We start from the raw sequence: 21,481 nt of genomic DNA on the forward strand, positions 1-21,481 counted from the left end.
CCCTCGTGCCCGACATCTGCTGCTGGCTGGAGCTGGAAGTGCCCAACGGTGACCTGGGATTTCCCTCTGCTGCTCCTTCCCACTTTTCTAGCATAAAGCTTTATGTGCAGTGTGTTGCTGCTATTCAACGTTCAGTACATCACCTTGTTAGTAATATTTGATAATCTCAGTGCATACATCTCCCGTTGGGTCCATTCCACCGTTAGTAATTACGGGCATGTATCTGTCTTCACGCACAAGCTCCGAGTTTCTGTATCTTTAGTCCCCTTTTTTGTCCCCCCCCCCCTGCTTTGGGTTGCTGTCTCCATCCCTCCCACTGCTCCCCGTGATACAAGGGGTAACACTCAACCCCGAGTTCGCTCTGCCTGCTGGCACGAGAGGATGAGTATCAGGGGTGGAGGAGCTGAGGAAGCCTCTCTTGCGCAGCCTGTGCGTGCCAAGGGATAAAAAATTTAAGTCGGCACTTCCGATTGGAGTTGCAAGTCTCCCTGGCGAGACGCTTTTACGGCACGTTCCTGTCCGGTGGCACCAGCCTTGGAACTTTTTAGTCTTTTCTACAGGTGTAGAGAAACTCTCTCTCTCTGTAAGTGGTGGCGGCTGAGCTCTTGCAGCCATAATTAGGGGCGAATTGGGCGTTCTTCTCAAAAATACCTTTCCCTTTTGCTTGCCGTTGTGCTCATAAACCTGGTGGAGAGGGAGGGGCGAGTGAATGACTTGAGAGCTGAAAGTTAGCTACCCGATTCATATTTAAAATAAACACGTGGCAAGGGTTTGTTGGCTGTGTGAAGCTAGGCGTCAATCGATGGAGTCAGCTTCTGATTTAAACATATTGCACTATGACCAGCGATTCTCCACAATACAGTAGGATTTATTAATAGAAAATATGTCAATATGAGTTTGTCTTTGTACATGTTAGCAACATGTACAGTGAAACACATTTTTTTTTATCTCAATCTATATTGTTATAGTTCTTTTGTGTTATCTGACATAACCATTTATATTTTGGGCTTAAATATGTTATTTGTCAAAATGTACTTTCAGTGTTAATATACCTTTAAAATCATAGTTTATCTTTTAAATAGTGAATTCATTTTTTTTTTCAAATCAATATTGCTCATGTTAGTGCAAATTTGTTAATCTTGAGATAGGTTAACCATTCCTTCCAGACCATAAACAGCATTTAATAAAACAGTGAGATTTATATAGCTCTACACAGCTGAACAAGATTCTAATACGAAGCTTGTTAAAAAAAAAAAATCCGACATTTTACAGTACATCAATTGCATTTTATACATTTTTTTTGGAACAGATTTTTGTTTCTTCTCTATTTCTGTGTGTGATCTAGTACAAGAATGAAGGGAACAGCAATAGGTAACGATAATTTCCTCAATATTAAAAAGAATGCATCATATATATCTTGCTCGGTATGGCAGCAGTGTTGGATTTCCATGCCTGGTAAGGAAGCCGGGTAATTCAACACCTTCTCAAAACTCAGTACAGCAAGAGTGAACGTTACCAGTCGGAGCACTTGCCACTACAGAAGAATGGAAACAAAACAACACAAAGTATAGACAAAAAGTATTTTATGCCACTTCATCGATCCAGAATCTCTCACTTGAGCAATGGTCAACATTTGACTCCAAGTAAGTCCTAAGAGCTGAAAGGGGGCAACGTGGGCACTTCATTAGTTTGAAGAACGGAAATAAATCCAACTTACAATAACCTCCTGTCCTAAGAACTTCAAACAGAATGACGGATCCCCTCGGCCTGTTGGCAATCCCGCGCCTGGAGAACTGCACCAGCCTGGTGGTTATCAGGCAGTCAAGAAGAACTTCAAGTTGAGAGTGACATTCTTTATTAAAAAAAAGTTTTTATACTGAAAAGGTGCTTTGTTCAAAAGAGCACTGCAAATGTCACTTATCTTATTAAAATCAATGTAATAAATAAAATATAAACAACTTGTGTCCAAAACTATGAATAATATTTGTATCTACCTCACTATACATCTGGCCCACTGTGCCCCTCCCCCCCACCCTTTCTTAAATTTTTTAAAAATTTTTTTGCATGCGATTTTTTTCCCCCTGTTTACTACAAAGAGCAGATAAGGTTACATATCGTACACTGGGAAAAGCTGCCAAAAAGATTAAACTATAGTCCTAGATTACCGATAAACCAATTCTACGTCACAATACCCGCCTGCATGAACTACTCGGGCTGCATCCTATAGAGCAGGCGATGACTTGCGAGAGACTTCTCCCCCTGCGCACAGCCAGAAGTGTGCCAGGTGATGTTAAGACTATTACAATGACTAATCACAGAAATGTTTGCAACCTAAACCAAATTCCTTAACTGTCATTTAAGCAATTTACAACTACTCCGTTTGTGGTGGGTCTTAGGCTGTGAAAACTGTACGCTGAACTGTTGCCTGAATCAAAGAAATGCTAAATTCTTTTTTTTTTTTACTGCCAGAATCCCAAGAGCTAAGATGAATATGCCAGCTCTTCTGGCCTCCTAGCCTAGCTTCCTTCTTCTTTTTTTTTTTAAATAAAAAAAAAATCTCTGTCCCGTACATTTTTTATTTTTTAGGGTTTTACTTTAAATGCACAGAAATGGTCAATATCTTTCATTTTTGAGGAATGCGTTCAGGGTGTTGGGTTTTCTTTTTGGTATGGGTTAAAATAAATGATTGTCCTAATGGTTCAGGAGTTGGACCCTTCTGTAGCCTGAATAGTTTGGAGACTCCAGACTTAAGTCTGTCGGGTCTTTGTTTTCCATTCCCTCAGGGAGATGGCAAGATCAAACTCTGCCTTCCTCGAGCACTTGCTGGTTGGTGGCTGAAGAGTAATGAAATTTCCTCGAGAGAAGATCAAGAGACGCTATTTTAAAGAAAATGGCATCTAAGGGTGAAGGAGTCAGTGAAAAATATCCGATAACCCCTTCCTTTGTGAGTATGTGGCCTAACAAGTTCGAATTGCTATCAATGGTTAAGAAAGTGAGTAAGAGAAAGCACATACTGGAGTTTCCACTGTTTAAAAAAACTGAAAATCAAACAAAAATTGAAGCTGGAACAAGGAAAACATTGGATGAAAAGAAGTCTTACGCCACACAAACACACACACTCAAACACACACACGCACACAGAATACTATGCATACGTGGACACACACAAGTAAGAATGTGTATTTGTATGGTAGGTTCTTGGAAATAGACATTCTTAGCAAATATGGATGACAGATCAATTGTAATTTATTTTCTTTTAACACTGTATCATCATAAAGAAAACTGGTATAAATGAAAAAAATCTATTTCAAATATCTACATCTAAAATTTTAGGCAGTGAAAAAGCACTTCGTTGACAAGGAGTGTGGAATGATGAATGTTAATTGTCAGAAACTGCTGAATGCCTTTTTTTTTTTTTTTAGTTGCCACAAACAAATTCACATATCAGAACAAACAATACTGCTAAATATTCCTTTTTGTTTTTTTGATTTTTTTTTGATTTTTTTTTTGTTAAAACGCACCGGGGAAAAGAAAACAAAAACCTGGAAATTCATACATCTTTCAAAATTTGAAATTGAAGCAATATTTAGAACCATAGATGAAGAAACACTGTGGCATTGGTGTAATATACACAATGCACTTTTTTTTTTTTATCTGTAATGTACATCAAATACTTTACAACAATGCATTAACAAAAGGCAAGAAACATCTTGCTGTACAGAGGAAACCCCAAATGCAACTTGAAGCCTAGATTCACAATGAATGAGGATATTAAACAAAGTGTGAGAAGCTGTTCCCCATAAAGTATGTACGCTGCTCAGTTACTTGTGCTTAACTCTTGACCCACATCCACTGCCATGTTCTCCCTCCTTCCTTCAGCCACATTCAATATACAGCACCGAACTTTAGACTCTACAGGCCAACGGTGAAGTTGCCCCACACTGTAAAATATATATATATATCTGCATATATATATTTCTTTCTAATTACTCCCAGGTTTAGCTTTCGTATCTTTTAGCCCTCTAAAAAAAAATCTCTTAATTTTTTCCATACTGGCTATCTGGGCCTTCCTATGGAACAGGCTTTAACAAACTAAATTTGCAGGAAAAAAAATGTCTTGTGGTATGCATGCACATGCACAGTTCCTGGAGCTTTTGTATCTGCCCAAGTCTCAAACCCAGGAGTCGGGAGAGGCTGGATAGTGGCTTGTTTCATAGTTAAGTTCACTATAGGGACGAGCAGCTGAATAGAAGTCGACGTAGTTGCCAGTTGACTTTAGTCCCAGGTGCATGTTGTATTCGCTTGCAGGTGGACGATGATGCACTTGGTCCTCAAAGAAGGACTCATCATAGTTTCTCGTTGAATTCTGAAACGGCTGATATGGTTCATAATCTTTTCTGCTGGGCTCCTGTGGAACTGGCTGTGTTGAAACCTGAAAGACAGTGATACCCACAGCTTGTTAGATACAACTTATTGTGGGCAACCGATGGAAGAAGGAGTAAATCTCACATTTATCATGCTGGAAATACAAAGTTGTGCATTATCTTAACATTTGCTCAAGGTATTGCTTGGTAGGGAATTAATTCCAGACCTTTACCTTGTCATTCTATTTATTTACCTTTTAATATCATTATAAAATACATTTATTATTTAATATTATTGCTGCTAAAGATGCTGATTTACTTCAAAAGTAGTTCAAGCAGCGTAGCTTACAGTTACTTTCATAACTATAATCTGTGTATAACTTTCTGACAATTTTGCAGCTATATAATGCAAATATTGGTGGCCAAAACTCAGCCTTGAAGAATCTGAATGGAAGTGATATACACTCCAAAGATGCTAAACATTTTGCAGCTGCCTTTGCCAGAAGTAAGATTTAGGGTGACACCGTATCCTTAAGAACCATTTATAGTCTTCAGGGCACTGACATGAGAAAATTTCAAGCTAAGTGCCCTGAAATGTGTTCTTCTGCTACTGTTAAGCAGAACCCTCTTCTTACCACCTCCTCAACGCTTCCTGCCGGCAATCTCGGGTTGCTGCTACATTCCAGCAAGTTGCCCTGAAGCTGAAATATTTATGATATGCAGAAAAAAAAAAATCTCAGGCGGTCCCCTAACCTAAGTTTGTCACAAAGTTTTTTTTCAGACAGCCCTAGCGAGACTCTGTTTTTATAGCTGGGACTTAATCAAAATCTGAAATGTATAAGCGCATGTAAGTGTTTTAGTGGAACTCTACCTTTCGCTCTATGCCACCTCTATATATTTGGGAAGACTTTGTGACTGCAAAATGATACAGCCTTTCAATCCTCAAATGGTCGTCACTGGGAATATTGGTGCTCAGACGCTGGTGTCAGAAGACTTTGCAGATTCTGCTGACTCTGCAAGAGTTAGTAATGCTCCTTCAAGAAGAGAGGAACAGTTGCACTGCTACGTCCCAAACTCTGCGATATTCTTTCAAAGCATGTCTGGATTGGACTCTACGCGTGATCTTACGAGACTGGGCCCAAAACTAGAACTGCACAAGGGAGCAGAACTCCTCTAGTTTCTATTTCTAGTACTGCTCTCAAGGTGTACAGGACCTTCAGCCCCTCATTTCATTTTACATATTCAAACACCGGTGTTTAATTTTGGACACAGGAGAAAAATTCTATACGAAGCAACCTATTTATATGCCAAAAAGGTAGAGATGGTCGATTTTTGAGTAGAAAACAGGGGACTGAAGTAGTATTTCTGGGTTCTTTTTAGCTAAAGTCATTCTTTCTGATCTGTCAATCATAAATCTGATGTTTCATTGAGAAAGCAAGTAGGAAAAGGTGGAAAATTGATTTTGGTTTTGCGGGTTTTTTTTGTTTTGTTTTCACTTAAACTCTCACCCACAAAATCAAATTAGTTGATTCATGACTGCAGTTAAAATGCACCTGCTGTTACAAAACCTCATACCCTTATTTTCTCTAAAAACTGTATTAACTAGAAGGGCTTCATCTCTTTAAATGCAATAAAAGCAGAAACACCTTCATGCACTGAACTGGCTCACAAAAAGAAAGAATATGGTGCACCACAGGAAATACTGGCTAATTAAAAAAAACAATAAAGAGAAATGGGGACACAGAACAGTGGAAACTCTCTTCACCTTAAGTTTGTGGTTTAAAACTGAAATACCAGTTTCTTAAATTGAAATTTCAGGTAACCCAGTAAAAATTTTCACAGAAAAATCTTTTTTATATATTTTACTAAATATTCATCTAGCTGTCTAATACTAGTAACAATTTTCAGTGCTTTTCTTAAATGTTTTTGGCCTCATTTCTCTAGTTGAAAAATGCTGTAACCTTTGCATGTTACACAGGGAAATTGTGAAAATATTAAGGAGTTGTAGTAACTAAGGATAAAGTAGCATTACATATAATCATTAAACAAAAGTCTATGGCTGCAGAAAATTGTCTGTTTCCCGGGGACTGAGGAAATACTATACTGGAAATACCAGCCATATGGACGCCATACATGTCAGTACTGCAACAGCCCTTTTTCTGTGAGTGCATTAGCTTGGCACCCATGCTGCCCATTACATTTTTGCAATGCCCACCTTATCCAGATGCACTTATTGCTTTCTGATTTTCAGGAACAGGACACTGTAAAAGAGTCCCAGCGCTCTAGACTGAAAGGCTTGGATGTATATATGTGGGAAAGCGTCCTTGCCGATGAAACGCTAGTTTTTCCCTTGCTCATACCCCAATGCATACATTAAAAAACAAACAAAAAGCCTTGCTGCAGTCATTCTGAAGGGCAAATCTGAGGGCTGTACACGTAAGTACAGTGCACATGCCCCTACAAGAGATACAGGGGTTCTTTCTCCAGGTCTGTTCAATACCTGAGTATTTACTAGGATGCCTTAGCACATGAGCTGTGTGGTGCCAGCAGTGGTGTTGAATTTTAGGATGGCTATACTCAAGTAACGAGATGTGGCTAGACTTCACCAAATTCACTGACATGGGACATCACGAGGTACCAGAGCCAGTAAAAGTGCCCACTAACATTAGCTTGGCTTTTGTAGCCTGCGTCACACATATCCAGAACTTTAGAGGCATTCAGGTCCCAAGCCCCTCTTGACTTCATTATGAGTTACAGTCTTAAACAGCTTGGATAATTTTTACGCATATGCTGTCATAACTTGTTGGACATTTTTGAAACTTGGGCTGAAATTATCCATTAGCATAAAGAACATAGCTTGTTTGAAGCCAGTGGAATTGCTAGCATTTGTGCAAGCAGGTGACTCAGTTCCTCTAATCTAGATTTAGCAGTCTTTCTGATATTTTTCTTCATGTCCATATAAGATGTTACACCGGTCTTTTGCCATCTGAACAGTAACATTTTAGTCTCCATACTTACCTGGTTATGTTTGATATCTTCAGCAGGTGCACCATACGAATTCCTGTACAAAGTTGAGATTCCAGTGTTCTGAGCTGGAGGGAGAAAAAAATGAAGGAAAAAGCAGGTTTACCAAACATACCTCTTTGGCCTCAAAGTGAATTCTTAAGGCTGCATTAAATACATTATACAATGCCTGTTCCCACCCCCCCAAATCTTTAAAAGCATCTGAAGACTTCTATTTTCTCTTCCTCCCAATAAATGGTCATAATCTTTGCTTTGGTGTACATGCATGTACATGGGATACATTTATTAATGGTAACAGGCGCTATGTCATGTTCATACCAATCTCATGCACTTCACATATAAATCAACAAAATAAGTTCATGTACAGCTAGCATTCAGTAATATATTTCAGGTTATATATGGGATTTTATATCACACACAAACTGAACAGGTAACAGTTGTAAATATTGAGACTAAGAAACATTTCAGTCCTTTCACTTCAGTTGGAAGATGTGGATTATTTATCCTATAGTGCTTTTGCTATATTGTGAAATTATTCAAAGAAAAAGTGATTAAGTGCAACTGAAAAATGAATTATGCAAAAAAGTAGTATGTAGTTATACTGAAGAGGTTTGGCCATGGTCTCAAATCCATGAACTGCTGTCACTTTCTTCTCAGATGTCCTACTACTAAAATGCATCGACAAAACTGAGCCATGAGTTTGAAATCAGAAGTAATTCTAAAGACAAGCATAATATCATACAGTTTTGCAAAAATTTATCTCCTTCCCACCCTGCCCCCAAAAACCACATAAAAAGCTGAGGATTCTCCCTGCAAAGCTGACTTCACTGATCACTTTGATTTGGCTATCTAGCTGAAGCTTAGTTTGCTGGTAGAACTAGAAAGATTGTAGTTATTTCTCATATTTGAAAGAATATGAGGGTAGTATTTTGTGTGGCTGCTGTGCACTGTTCTTAGTGGGCATGCGTTCTTAACTTTCCAGACATTATAACCAATGATTTGATGCTGTCGTGAGGACTCTCATTATAAAAGCACGTGCCTGAAAGTAAAAATTGAGCAGCTGTGAATCAGTCCTCAATGGAACTGAAACACGGTGCTCACGCGACTTCTCTCAGGTCTCTGTGCCATGATACAAAATTGGGAGGCACCAAGAGTTGCTTTTAATACCTTCACAACTCAAAAACTTTGAGGGTGAGGATGGAGCATCAGAGCTGAAAGCTGGGTATGGGATCCATGCTAGTCACATCACTAAGAAGAACCACAGTTACTGAAGAAGTAACCACTCTTTCTTCCTTCGGCAACCTGCTAGCATGGACCCCAGCACGTAGAGCTGCCTCTATCTTTCCCCCGCCACCGCACCCTCTCTGGAGAAGGGAATGGCACGGTCTTCGGTCAAAGCTGACTGTAATACGCCAATTCTGATCTTCACATCTGCCACGGGTTCCATGCTGAGGCTATAATTTTTGTCAGAGTTTGGAGCGCTGCTCCATGTTGCTGCTTTACAGATCTCAGATGGTGTTCTTAAACATCTCCAGCGTGTTCCTGAAGCAGAATAGACAGGGCTTGTATGGTGGGGTGATGAGCCCTAACAGCTGGGAAAAGAGATTTTTCACTTAATAACCATTAACTAATAGGGATGAAAAAACTCCTGTTTCTTGAAGAGCTGGATGCAGTTACTGAGACAGTGCCTAGTCCTGTGCAGGAAATGGAGAAGAGCTCTGGAGGTCTCCAAGGATTGCAGCAGGATCCTTTCTTTGAAGGTGGGAAGAATACAAACTCTAGTAACAGATGTTGGTTGGTCTTTTCCAGTGGTAGGTACTCTTAATCCCACCTGTGTGCTAATAGGTGGTAAGAGATGGGAATGATGACTGCTTGAGTAGTTTGTCTTTGGTCATGGATGTTAGTGCCAAAGGGTCGATCTGCAGAGGTTCTGTTCAGGCTGCATTTTGTCACCTAACTTGAGTGATGTATGAGACTTGACTGTTATTTCAGTGGTTTTTTTTATATTCCAGCTGCATCCTCTGCTTTAGTGTTTGAAAATCTCCCTCCTGATGACAGTCTTTGGTATTAGAGGAGTCTGCATCAGCATTGCTATTTATGGTACATCTCACAACAGCATGACTCTCAGTAGTACAACTGCCAGATCTTTCCTTGATAGCATCTTTTTTATGCTGTTTTTCTGAGTTTTATGCTTGTCCCATGAAGTGCTGGAAGGTGGGTTATACAAATTCCTCTTCTCAAGACCTTAAGATACTCAGAGTTAGTGTTTCAGCTACCCATTTTGTGAAGTGCTACTTTTTGAAAAAAATGCAAGTGACATTCAGTGTGTTGGACTCTCATAAACAGAGGAAGAACTTCTTGTGACCGTTTTGTTTTCACCTATATAAATGGCAAGATAAGTGGGGTTGAAGTTTCACGCATGCAAGTTTTTAGTCAGGCATGACTGAATATATTCAGTCTAGACAGGACTTAATGGTTGTTTGATGTCAAGACTAAAAGACTGGTATAAGGTACAACGTCTGAGGGTTTTATGAAGAATCTGATGAAAACCAGTAAACTGGACACATACTAATTTATATGTCGTTCCTACAGGCAATCGGAGAGACTTTAAGGAGGGTCATGGCCTTTCCATCTTTTTACAGGTATATAAAAAGGCATATGGTACATATGCGCCACTAATAGCCATGCCTAATAGTCCCGAGTTGGTGCATAGCTGTCCAATGCACTACTGTGACATTTGCACTGATGTGCTCAGAATCGTCACATGCCGGATTGAAGACTTACAGTCTCCCAGATCACATATTCTGTGATGGAAAATGGATAGTATCAGCTTATGAAAAACAGCTGCAAGGTCTGCGTTGCTGATTTCACTGCAGTGGTGTGGATACAAATTCCTAAGTTTAAAATGCTAAAAAAAAAAAAAAAGTAGTATTCTTTTCTTAGTGTAATAAAACCAGACACATCAAATGGTTGGAAATGAATGCCAAGAGTTCAAGAACAAGAAATCTTGGCTTAGTCTAGGTGGGAAGCTGAGATAATTTTGTCTCTGGAGGAAATGTAAGTCAAGCAATGTAGCTGCTAGCAACGCATGCAGCCCTGCTCCAGTACCTGCTTCTGAACATGCAGGCGGCATCCCTGGGAACTCCATTCCCGCTCTGCCATGCTTCAGTGAGCAGTTGACTCTTGCTGTCCAAAAGCAGAGGGCAAATATAAAAGAAAGAAGGGAGAAAATGAGCTAGATGGATGGACAGATATTGTGCGGTTAGTATCTGATTTTTGCTGTTAATATCGTATACGTACCATCATAGTAAAATTATCAAACAGAGAGGAAGAGAGGTTAAGGAGATAATATTCTTTTCTAAAACATGGCAAGAGAAGGGAAAGGGGTACAAGGAGTAAGAGATGGAGATTTCCAGCAGCCACCCTTCCTTACAGAGATGTGAGAATTGTAGCTGCAGATGAAATGATTTGAGGAGTGACGACTGCAGGTGTGTATGTGTGTATTTGATGCAGTATCTAACCATCAGTACATGATAGTACTGAAGAGGTATTTTTTACTAGGGAAAATTGTGAAGGTTCTAAAATGAGTATTATGATCAACCTGTAGTACTTTGTGGTTGCACTGCATAAAGAATGTTATAGAAAAATACCTTCCTTTTTCCTCGTTCAGTTTTCAAGGTGATATTAGTTAAAAAAAAAAAAAAAAATCACATAGCTCCCCACAGCAGTTTTCTGCAAAGCTGACAGCTTGTCACTCAGTGGTTTATGTGACAAAGATATCACTGACTGAAGCCGTCCCCCCGGCTTGATTCATAGTTTAACATTCAGCTTTCGGTTCCTGTAAGTACTTATTCTGAACACGTTTACAGACACTTTGAAATAACAAGCCTTTTGCCCTCAGAAACACAGACTGACAGTAAGAAAGGAAAGCTCAGCTGGACAGGTAGTCATCCTCATCTGGCATTGCGTAACCCACTTTTTCTGCTATAAGCAGCAGGACCCCATTTTCTAAAATTTAGTTCAAGACAGTAAAGGAAAATGCTTCTGTGCCTCACCGATCTCAGCTAAGAGAGATCATTACTTGTCACTACCGCTGCCACCTTCCTGCATGGTGAAAGATGAGGTAAGGGCATGAGAAAAGATCACAGTGTATTATGGTTTCTTAAAGTAATAATAAGTTCCAAGTAGCCCGAGCATCCGTAGCTACTGTAAGATGATGGTGGTTGTTTGTGTTCTGAATGTGCAGGGACTTGCAAGTAAGTTTAAATAACAAAAGTAAAGATGATTGATTCTTGACAACCAAAAGAAAATAAATTAATCAGAAAGTGTTATTGCTGGTAACAGTGAAGATACAGGGTGCAGACTGTGATGCACATACTAGTTCAGTGAGGGAACTAACAAAGTAGAAGAAACTTTAGAGTAGGAGTCCCATGATAGGATACAGTAACCTTATCTTCCCTGTTCTGAAGGAAAACACCATGGCATAAATAACATTATTACATGCACTTATAGTTCCTGGTTTTTTAAAAGGAATATAATAGTTTTTTGTCTTAAAAATATACTTTAGGTGATAAAATTTTATTATTGGTTATTATTTTCTACAGAGAAGAGAAGATGGATAGTAAATATACAAGGCATCATAAACCTGCGAAGGGAAGAGGGCAATGAGAACTTTGATATTGTTCCTCTATTTTTTAGCTGTCCTTGTGAAATCAATAGAAGTTATCATCTTCAGCCAAACTGTTTACTTCACAGATTCTCCATTTTTCCCAGAGGTTTCCTGACAACTCCCCACAATGGCAAGAAGCCAACATTTCTACTACGAAAATCCATCAAAAAACATTCATTCCAGTCCCAGCCAAGAGGTCATAAAACTTTTGAACTATAAACTGAGAAGAGCTTCAGAGAAGAGCATGGAGACAGTCATTGATAAATTGGGACTACAGCTGTGGCTCCACGTTCTGTGTAAATCCGTAAGTCAAGGAAAGCTTTGTGTAATACATCAGCTTGGCACAAAATACAGGAGCAGCTCAAAATATGTATACGCCAGGTGGAACCTGAAAAAACATTTATCTAAGTCCCATAGGCTCTGTGGATGTATTAGCTGCAATGCACTGTCTGATGCACAAAATGAAATACAGGCATTGCAATGAACTTGCTACACGAATTTATATTAGACCAGCCAAGTAAAGCCAAAATGTCTCACAATTAAAATCACAAATACCGACTTTATATTGTTCTTTAATGAAATATTTATTATTTAATGAGCTACAAATATGTTACACAAATTTCATGTTGAACGTTGACGAGCAATACTCCTGTCATTTTCTTCTGTTCTTAAAATGGTGCTTCATTTGAGCTCAGACCAAATGAGAAGAGATTTGGAGATCTGAAAGAGAGAGAAAGTGATCTGTTAATTCCATATTCATTTGTACAATGGTCATGTAAGATTGTGAGATATTATTATACTTTGATTTTGGTTTGGTTTTGTTTTTTCTCACTGAGCTCAGTAGCTGGAAAAACAGTCAATAGCTGAGCATGATGCTGAGAGTTTCAAGTTTCCTTACTAAAAGACCACCCAAAAGATCAATAAAAACAGACAAAATACAAGCAGATGTTAAAGGAAAACACGACGCAAAAATCAAAGTGGAGCAAAGGTTGCTGGGGAAGCACAAACCTCACACTCCAAAAATTATATTGAAAGAGAAAGGAAACAAGGGAAACAGGAATGGGAGAAGAAAAACACTGCAGTAAAAGACAAAATGAAAAGGATTGGGGAAAAAGAAAACCCCAATTTTTTTAATGTGTGGAGAGAGACAGGACTATCTGCAAAGAAACACATTTTTTCCACATGGAAACACTTTTTTTGGGGTGAACCTTCTGATATAATCTGGTACTCTAAATTTGCAGATACAGCTAGAACAAAATACTAATGTTTCTGCCTTTTCAGCCTGCTGCTCTTACTCCTGAGATTCCCTCTTCATGGATCCTTGAGAAAGTGCTGAATAAACTGCAGTCCTGTCCTTCACAATCACACAAGTAAGGACCACTGAAGTGTTTTAGAGAACCACCTTGTGCAGCGACTATGAAACACTCAAAATATTACAAATACATAAAATGCATACCTTGACTAAATCTGCTGCAATCTCACGTAGTGCCCTGCAGATGTTGTTCGGGACACTCGTCATTTCTGTGGTTTCCAAACGCTCTTCACTGTCATTCCTCTTCTTCAGATTTTCACTTTCATGCTAATTAATGTTCTGTATTGTGTCTTCACACAAATTCAAAGGCTGGCCTTTAGGTTTTGATTACACAATAGCGTCTAAGACAGTAGGTGCAGTATGAGTATCATCATATGCTGAATCCGGTCTTGAGAGCTGGTAGGGATGGGTTGATGCTGAGTCAGCATGTTCCCAGTGTCCCCAGTGAGCTGAGGAACACAAAGACAACCCATTCTGGCATCCTCTGAGCAAGACCTCGACAGAGGGCACGGGAGAAGGTAACAGGCACTCAGAAAGTGCAGAGTGACTTCTCACCGTGATTTTTCACTTGCCTGGAGGGAGCATTTGGAGAAGAGGGCACCCTGCTGCTCGGCGCTATATAAATCCACAAAATGTTCAACAGAGGTTAGGTAAGCCTGTGCAATGGTGATGGAGACCAACATGTATTTTGCAAGAGAATTAATGAAGAGGTGCAGTACTGGGCAAAGCACTCAAAATCTTGTAATTACTGAAATGCTAACAGGTTAATGAGCTCACCAGGGGAGAGAGGCCTTCAGTGAAACCTGCAATAGATGCCATAACATACACAGAGAAAATTGTTGCATTTAAATCAGCCCAGCTGAGAAAGTAACACGGATAGACTTTACAAACAGCTACCAAATTTCCTAGGAATGAATGATGTGCAAAAATAAGCTAACCAGACCCGGAAAGCCATTCCCTGCAAAAGACAGACATTAGGGATCACTGCACGTGCTCAATCACTGTCAAGCTTGCAGAAACACTAGTTAATTCAAAGTGATGTACCAACTTCCTTCTGAGATGAAAACAAACGTAAAATTAAAAAGAAATGTAAAATCGGTTTTAGAGCCTTTCTTCTGTGAAGAAACATGGTCTTCACAAATCATTTTCACATAGTATTGTATTCATTAACATCAAATATCTCTTCAGCTGTTTTTCTTAAGGTGGCTACAACTTTGGAATCAACCAAAGCAGTTGACTCTTTTCTATAGTACAGTAAACCCAGCCAAGCCTATAAAATCAGCAGTCTATCACAGCTGATTTTTAGGTATGCTATGCAAGCATAATCTCACCTGTCATGGTGTCCTTCCTAGAAGTGTGTTCTCCCTTATTTCCATGGTAAGTGGCGTTTGTTCCAGTTGATTCATAGTCTGTTTTTCTTTCTTTTAGGCTGATCATTTCCCGAGGTGAGGCTGGGGCACTTGCTAGATCACAAAAATGGATTTATTTTTTCTTGCCACATATGACTGAATGTAGTGTTTAACTCTAGAGTAAACATTTCAGTAAAGTTTATATTTGTTAGCATACTAACAATAAGCTGTTTGGAGAAACACTACCACATTACAGAGGAAAAGAAAAGGTGCTGTTATTTCAAGTACAGGACAAATGTATTCATGAGACAATCAACTCCAACATAATTTTCTCTTTGAATGTTTCTTCACTTACACCTAACGTCTAAGATGATGATTATGAAAATAGTACAACAATAATAATTTTTTTTTCCTTTAGCTTTTAAATTTCTTTAACTTGTCAAAATTTTCTGGTATAGGTACTTCCATTTTTTTCTCAAAACGGTTAATTTATTTCTGTTGAAAAGACCGTTAACTTTCAACTGTGTGGAAAAACCCTTATAAAATGTTTTCTTCCCTTCTCTGTTGAAAATAAACAGACCAATTAAATGATTTTAATGGAGACTGGAAGAAAAGAAAGGTGTTTTTCATAGAAAACATATAGCAAAGAATGCCTAACACTTAAAGGTAACTCAAATAATTTCTCTGCCTTTAAATATCTATGTATGAACAATTGCCATCAAAACAACAACTGCTATGTTAAGGTATTATTAAAACTAAATCCTTCATCAACTCATAGTATGGCTGAAAGGAGGAAAGTATGAGGTGACTAGGAGGAGAACTGGGTTTGTACTTGATTCTCACGCACTGCAGAATTAAAATTGGGGATTGCTTTTAAATTGCTTGTCAATAGTGATGTAATTCTGAAGCTGATAATCCAGCAGATATAAAGAAACATGACATTAAATTACCAAATCAGCTAATGGCAACTTGAGTTTAACAGGGAACAAAACAGAATTGCAAACCTTGAAAAAGTTGCTAACAGAGGGATGCATTTTGTTTTGCATACTCTGGTAATGCTTTTAAGCACTCTGGTGTTTTGAACAAAGTTGATTGATGAAGACAAAACCATCTCTCTCTGTTCCCTGTGGGAATTATCTCTCTCCTCCCATGTGAGAGCAACTGCTTTCTGGCAAGTGTTACAATCCAGAAGCGCCCTCTTTCAGAGTTTTTACCTGAAGCAGACATAAAATCATTGGTTGACATTAGACTGAAAAGCGGTATCAAGTTTTTCTGCCCTTATTCTTAAAGGACACAGAAAAGAAGAAGACAGAGCTCTCTACGCTAGCTTAAGCATCTTATCACCAAGTCCTAGGGATGGATGGTACATTGTGAGTTCATTTACTTCAACTCTTTACCCCAAGGTAGGATCCAGTATACCAAAATAATTCTTGACAGATTTTCATCTAAAACTAAAGATCTCTAATGACAGAGATCACATAACTGCTCCAAGCAGTCTGTTCCAGTGCTTTGTTTCCCTACTGTTAGGAAATGTTCCCTGATGTCTAGCCTGACTCCTCGCTGCTCATTATTTCCATTTGTCTGCTATGAAAGTAGAGAAAGTTCATGTCGTTCCTCTTCACAGCTGGCTGTTACGTGCTTGAGTACTTGGTGCGTACCTCTTCCCGCTGCCCCCATCTTGTGTCTCTCTTATTCGAGTTAAACAATTACAGTCCATTCAGTGTGTTCTCATATCCTGATTTCTCCATCTCCCAACTCGTGTGCAACTGACAAAAAATCCCTAAATCATTTCTAAAGAACTTTTGTCTAGCCAGATATTCTCCTTAGAATTTATTTGTAAAGGATTGGATCTTTTTTTCCCTTTGGACAGTATCTCCAATTTCTCAGGATCACTCTGAATTCCAATAATGTCCTTCAAGTTATAAGAGTTTCTCCCAGGTTTATGTCACCAGCAGAAGTAATAGGCATCCTTTGTGTATTATCTGGGTCATTAATGAAACCACTGAAGAGTACTGGGCCCAAGGCAAATCTCCAAGCAAAGCATTCTTCCATTTTGGCAATAAGCAATACCCATTCTTTGTGAATGGCTTTCAGTCAGTTTTGTATTTACCACACATGTCATTTTCTCGACTGTTTGCTAGCTTGCCTATAAAAATCTTGTGGGAAAGAGTCTTACTGATTACAGTGGATTTCATTTACTGACTATTTTTTCCACAAAGCGCTTTAACTATGTTGTAGCAGGAGTTCAGGTGGATTTTGTAAGAACAAGTTGTATCGAACCAATGTCTGGATTTCACACGGATACTACCAGACAGACTGTAACTTATATTACTATGTAGAAATAGATACTCCTGGAGTTAAGCAGTATCTTATGTTCTTACTATCTTTGAGGTGCTCAGACTGTGATTATTTGTTCCAGCAATTTTCTAGAATGAAGTTCAGCTGACTGGTCTGTAATTACATGGGCTCCTCTTCCTTCAGAAACAGCCACTATATTTCTCCTTTTCCAGTCTTAGGATAACTGATGTTTTCATTTCATTTCAGTAAGTTTTCATCCAAATTTTAAGTATGTTCATAGAGTCATAGAATCATACGGGTTTGTGTTGGAAGGGACCTTAAAGACCAACCCCCCTGCCATGGGCAGGGACACCTTCCACCAGACCAGGTTGCTCCAAGCCCCATCCAACCTGGCCTTCAACACTGCCAGGGATGGGGCAGCCACAGCCGCTCTGGGCAACCTGGGCCAGTGCCTCACCACCCTCACAGGGAGGAACTTCTTCCTTACATCTACTCTAAATCTACCCTCTTTCAGTTTAAAGCCATTACCCCTTGCCCTATCACTACAGGCCCTTGTAAAAAGTCCCTCCCTGGCTTTCCTGTAGCCCCCTTTAGGTACTGGCAGGCTGCTCTAAGGTCTCCCCGGAGCCTTCTCTTCTCCAGGCTGAACAAGCCCAACTCTCTCAGTCTGTCTTAAATATGATGGATAGTGGCTTAGTCACTTCATCCACCAGTTCCCTCAGGACCTGCAGATGTAAATCCTCATCAGGCCCCCTGGACTTGTGCACCTTCATGATCATTAGATGGTCTTGAACCTGATCTTCTCCTATAGTGGGTGGTTCTTCATTCTCCCAGTCTCTGCCTTTGCCTTCTGCAACTTGGGCGGTGTGGCTGGAGCACGTGCCAGTGAAGACTGAGGCAAAAAAGTTGCTGAGTAACTCAGCCTTCTCCATGTCCCAGGCAACCAGCTCTCCAGTTTCCTTCTGGAGAGGGCCCACATTTTCCCTAGTCTTCCTTTTATCACCAACCTACCTATAGAAACTTTTCTTGTTGCCCTTGACATCCCTGGCCAGATTTAATTCTATCAGGGCTTTAGCTTTCCTAACCTGATCCCTGGCTGCTCAGACAATTTCTCTGTATTCCTCCCAGGCTACCTGTCCTTGCTTCCACCCTCTGTAGGCTTCCTTTTTGTGTTTGAGTTTGTCCAGGAGCTCCTTGTTCATCCATGCAGGCCTCCTGGCGTTTTTGCCTGACTTTCTGTCTGTTGGGATGCATCGCTCCTGAGCTTGGAGGGAGTGATCCTTGAATATTAATCAGCTTTCTTGGACCCCTCTTCCCTCCAGGGCTGTATCCCATGGTGCTCTGCCAAGCAGATCCCTGAAGAGGCCAAACTCTGCTCTCCTGAAGTCCTGGGTTGTGAACTTGCTGTGTACCCTCCTCGCTGCCCTAAGGAACTCCACCATTTCATGGTCACTGCAGCCAAGGCTGCCCTTGAGCTTCACATTCCCCACCAGCCCCTCCCTGTTGGTGAGAACAAGGTCCAGCACAGCACCTCTCCTCATTGGCTCCTCTATCACTTGGAGAAGGAAGTTGTCATCAACGCGTTCCAGGAACCTCCCGGATTGCTTATGCCCTGCTGTGTTGTCCCTCCAACAGATATCGGGGTGGTTGAAGTCCCCCATGAGGACCAGGGCTTGTGAATGTGAGGCTGCTCCTGTCTGTCTATAGAAGGCCTTATCTGCTTGGTCTTCCTGGTCAGGTGGCCTATAGTAGACCCCCACTATAATGTCACCTGTCCCTGCCCTCCCTTTCATCCTGACCCATAAGCTCTCGGCTGGCTCCTCATCCATCCCCAGGCAGAGCTCCATGCACTCCAGTTGGTCATTGACATAGAGGGTGATCCTCCCTCCTTGTCTTCCCTGCCTGTCCTTCCTAAAGAGCCTATATCCTTCCATTCCAACATTCCAGTCATAGGAACCATCCCACCACATCTCCATGGTGCTAATAAGATCATAACCCTGCAGGCGTGCACACATCTCTAACTCTTCTTGTTTATTTCCCATGCTATGTGTGTTTGCATAGAGGCATTTAAGTTGGGCCTCCGATGAAGCTGACTTACTGGCTGGAGGGGCTGGAATTCCTTTGTGCTGCTCTTCAGGTGCTCTCCCGCTGACCTGTGATCCCTCTCCAGGCTCTGGGCATCTATTGCTGGCATTGGCATCAAACTGGTAGGAGTGGGATGGATCGAGTTTCCCCTCCCCCTGCAAATTTAGTTTAAAGACCTCTTCACCAGCTTGGCAAGCCTGTAACCAAAGATGCTTTTCCCCTTGTCTGACATATGGACCCCATCAGCCTCCAGTAGACCAGATTTCTCAAAGTGAGTCCCATGGTCTAAGTAGCCAAACCCCTGGCTGTGGCACCAGTCCTGTAACCATTTGTTGATTTGCTTTGACTGGCCCTTTCAAACCCCTTCCCTTTGACTGGGAGGATTGATGAAAAAACTGCCTGTGCCCCAGAGTCCCTTACCGCTGCTCCCAGGGCTCTGTAATCCTTCCTGATCCTCCTCAGACTGCTCCCGGCTGTATCACTGGTGCCCACGTGAAACAACAGCAGCCGATAATAGTCAGTGGACTGTAGGAGGCTTCGTAGTCTCTCGGTGACATCCCTGATATAAGACCCCGGTGAGCAGCACACCTCTCTACAGAGCGCGTCAGGTCGGCAGACGGGTGCTGCCATACCTCTCAGAAGAGAATCACCTACTATTATCGCCCGTTGCCTTTTTTCAGTTGCGCTGGTCGTTATTCGGGGAGCTCCAGCTCCAGTGCCTCTCCTGATGTGACGGCTCTTTCCTCTTCAGTCTGCAGAGCGGTGAAGAGGTTCTGCAAGGGCACCTCAGGCTTCGGGGGAATTCTCTTCCCCCTGCTGCTCCTTGCCGTTGCAAGCTTCCATTCTTCTGCATTATTGGCCCCCTCCCCTCTGTGCGTGCCGGTGGGGGAGGTTTTGGCTATTTGGCCGTGGGTCCAGTGCAGACTGCGCTTGGAACCAAGCTAGCTAACTCCTTCTCAGCCTCCCCGACGTTACGCAGCCTTCTCACCGCCTCCTGCAGCTCACCCTCCTGCTGCAGGGGGTTCTCCACCTGGGCAACCCCCCCCGACCACCACGATCCCCCCGCTCCGCTGCAGAATGCGCCTGTGCCGGAGTCGGTCGCCTCGGCCGGTCTTCTTTAAGCAACAGAGTTCTTTAAGCAATAGAGTCACAGAAGTGAGGAAGAAGTCCTGGCAAGAGAAAGAACTCAAGTGCCTTGCACTTACAGTCAAAATGAGGTTTTGGAGAAGGAAAAAAGGAACAAAAACGCTTCGTGGACTTGTGCAATGACAGATTTTGAAAACTGAATAGCAGCTCTCACTGTACTTCTGGCTACAATTTCAAATTTCCTCAGTGCTTATTCTGCAGGACTAAGATGCAGCTTTTAGATAATTAACAAAACAATTTTCTTAAAAACCAAAACTATGGCACAATGCTGATGGCAATAATCAGTTTGGTCAGTTTTAATCCCAAACTCTTGGTACACCTATGGAATGACAACACTTGACTGAACAACTAGTAAAAAGCCCATTGAAAGGCTGACTGTTTCACTCTGTTTATCTTAGAAGATTTTCGCTGGGAATGGTTTTATCTAACCAAGGTATGTTCTACCTTAGAATAAGCTGAGGGGAAAATGCCCAGATTTCTGAACAGAAAAATTAATTAACACTGAGGCCTAAGTTGAGATATGTACATTAATTCATTGTATGGATCATACGGAATTAATGATAGCTAGTGTAAATATGCCATCTACGTTACATGAAGACCCGTCATTAACCTTTTGTGAAACTTCTACATGCATGTGTATGCACACCTATATACATGTACACATACAATCTGAATAAAAGCTGACAAAAAGAATCATGTGGCTCCTTCAACTTCTGCTAAGTGTGCAGAGTGGTCATAAGCAACATAGCGGTTTTCATGACTAGCAAAGTGAGTAACAGAATTTCCTCATGCTGCTAATGGGCACCACTGCCCTCAGATCTAGTCAGGTAATCCCAATCAGGAAAACAGTGCATAAGAATTCATAACACAAAGTTATGGAATATTCTTTTTGCTGTAAAACTTTACAAGGTGTAAACAACAACAATAAAAATTCCTGTTTTGAACAGATAATTTAGGTAAGAGTAAAGAATATATTTTGTGCCCTTCCACCGTCGCTAACAACAAATCCGGATGCCAGTGACATTGCTTAAAGAAGGAAAATGACAGTGATGGATTACCTCCGTCTTTACTTCAGTCCTGAAAGCCTGGTCTTACCTGAGCGGTTGTTAGGAGACATGCGCACGGGAGAGATGGAGGGCGTGCGTGATGAAGAGTACGGTCTTTGCCGATCCCTTTCTATTGTTGAAGATGAGGCTACAAAGTGATACTGCGACCATCCATCCTGCAACATCAA

At 40.9% G+C, this 21,481-nt stretch overlaps 1 protein-coding gene across 7 annotated transcripts in view; it reads right to left on the reverse strand.

Annotated features, from left to right (window-relative positions):
* Positions 1–847: 847 nt before the first annotated feature.
* The window catches only part of CTNND2 (catenin delta 2), a 658,470-nt gene continuing 637,836 nt past the window's right edge, over positions 848–21,481 (reverse strand). For all 7 annotated transcript variants that reach the window (XM_069808867.1, XM_069808868.1, XM_069808866.1 and 4 more), the window contains 4 exons: positions 21,343–21,469; positions 14,701–14,832; positions 7,383–7,456; positions 848–4,432 (listed from right to left, as the gene is read on the reverse strand). In XM_069808867.1, the coding sequence (XP_069664968.1) occupies positions 4,172–4,432; positions 7,383–7,456; positions 14,701–14,832; positions 21,343–21,469 (594 nt within the window). In that variant the 3' untranslated portion in view covers positions 848–4,171. The remainder of the gene's footprint in view (positions 4,433–7,382; positions 7,457–14,700; positions 14,833–21,342; positions 21,470–21,481) is intronic.

This window comes from Haliaeetus albicilla, chromosome 21 (genome assembly GCF_947461875.1).
Source record: "Haliaeetus albicilla chromosome 21, bHalAlb1.1, whole genome shotgun sequence".
Classification (NCBI taxonomy): domain Eukaryota; kingdom Metazoa; phylum Chordata; class Aves; order Accipitriformes; family Accipitridae; genus Haliaeetus; species Haliaeetus albicilla.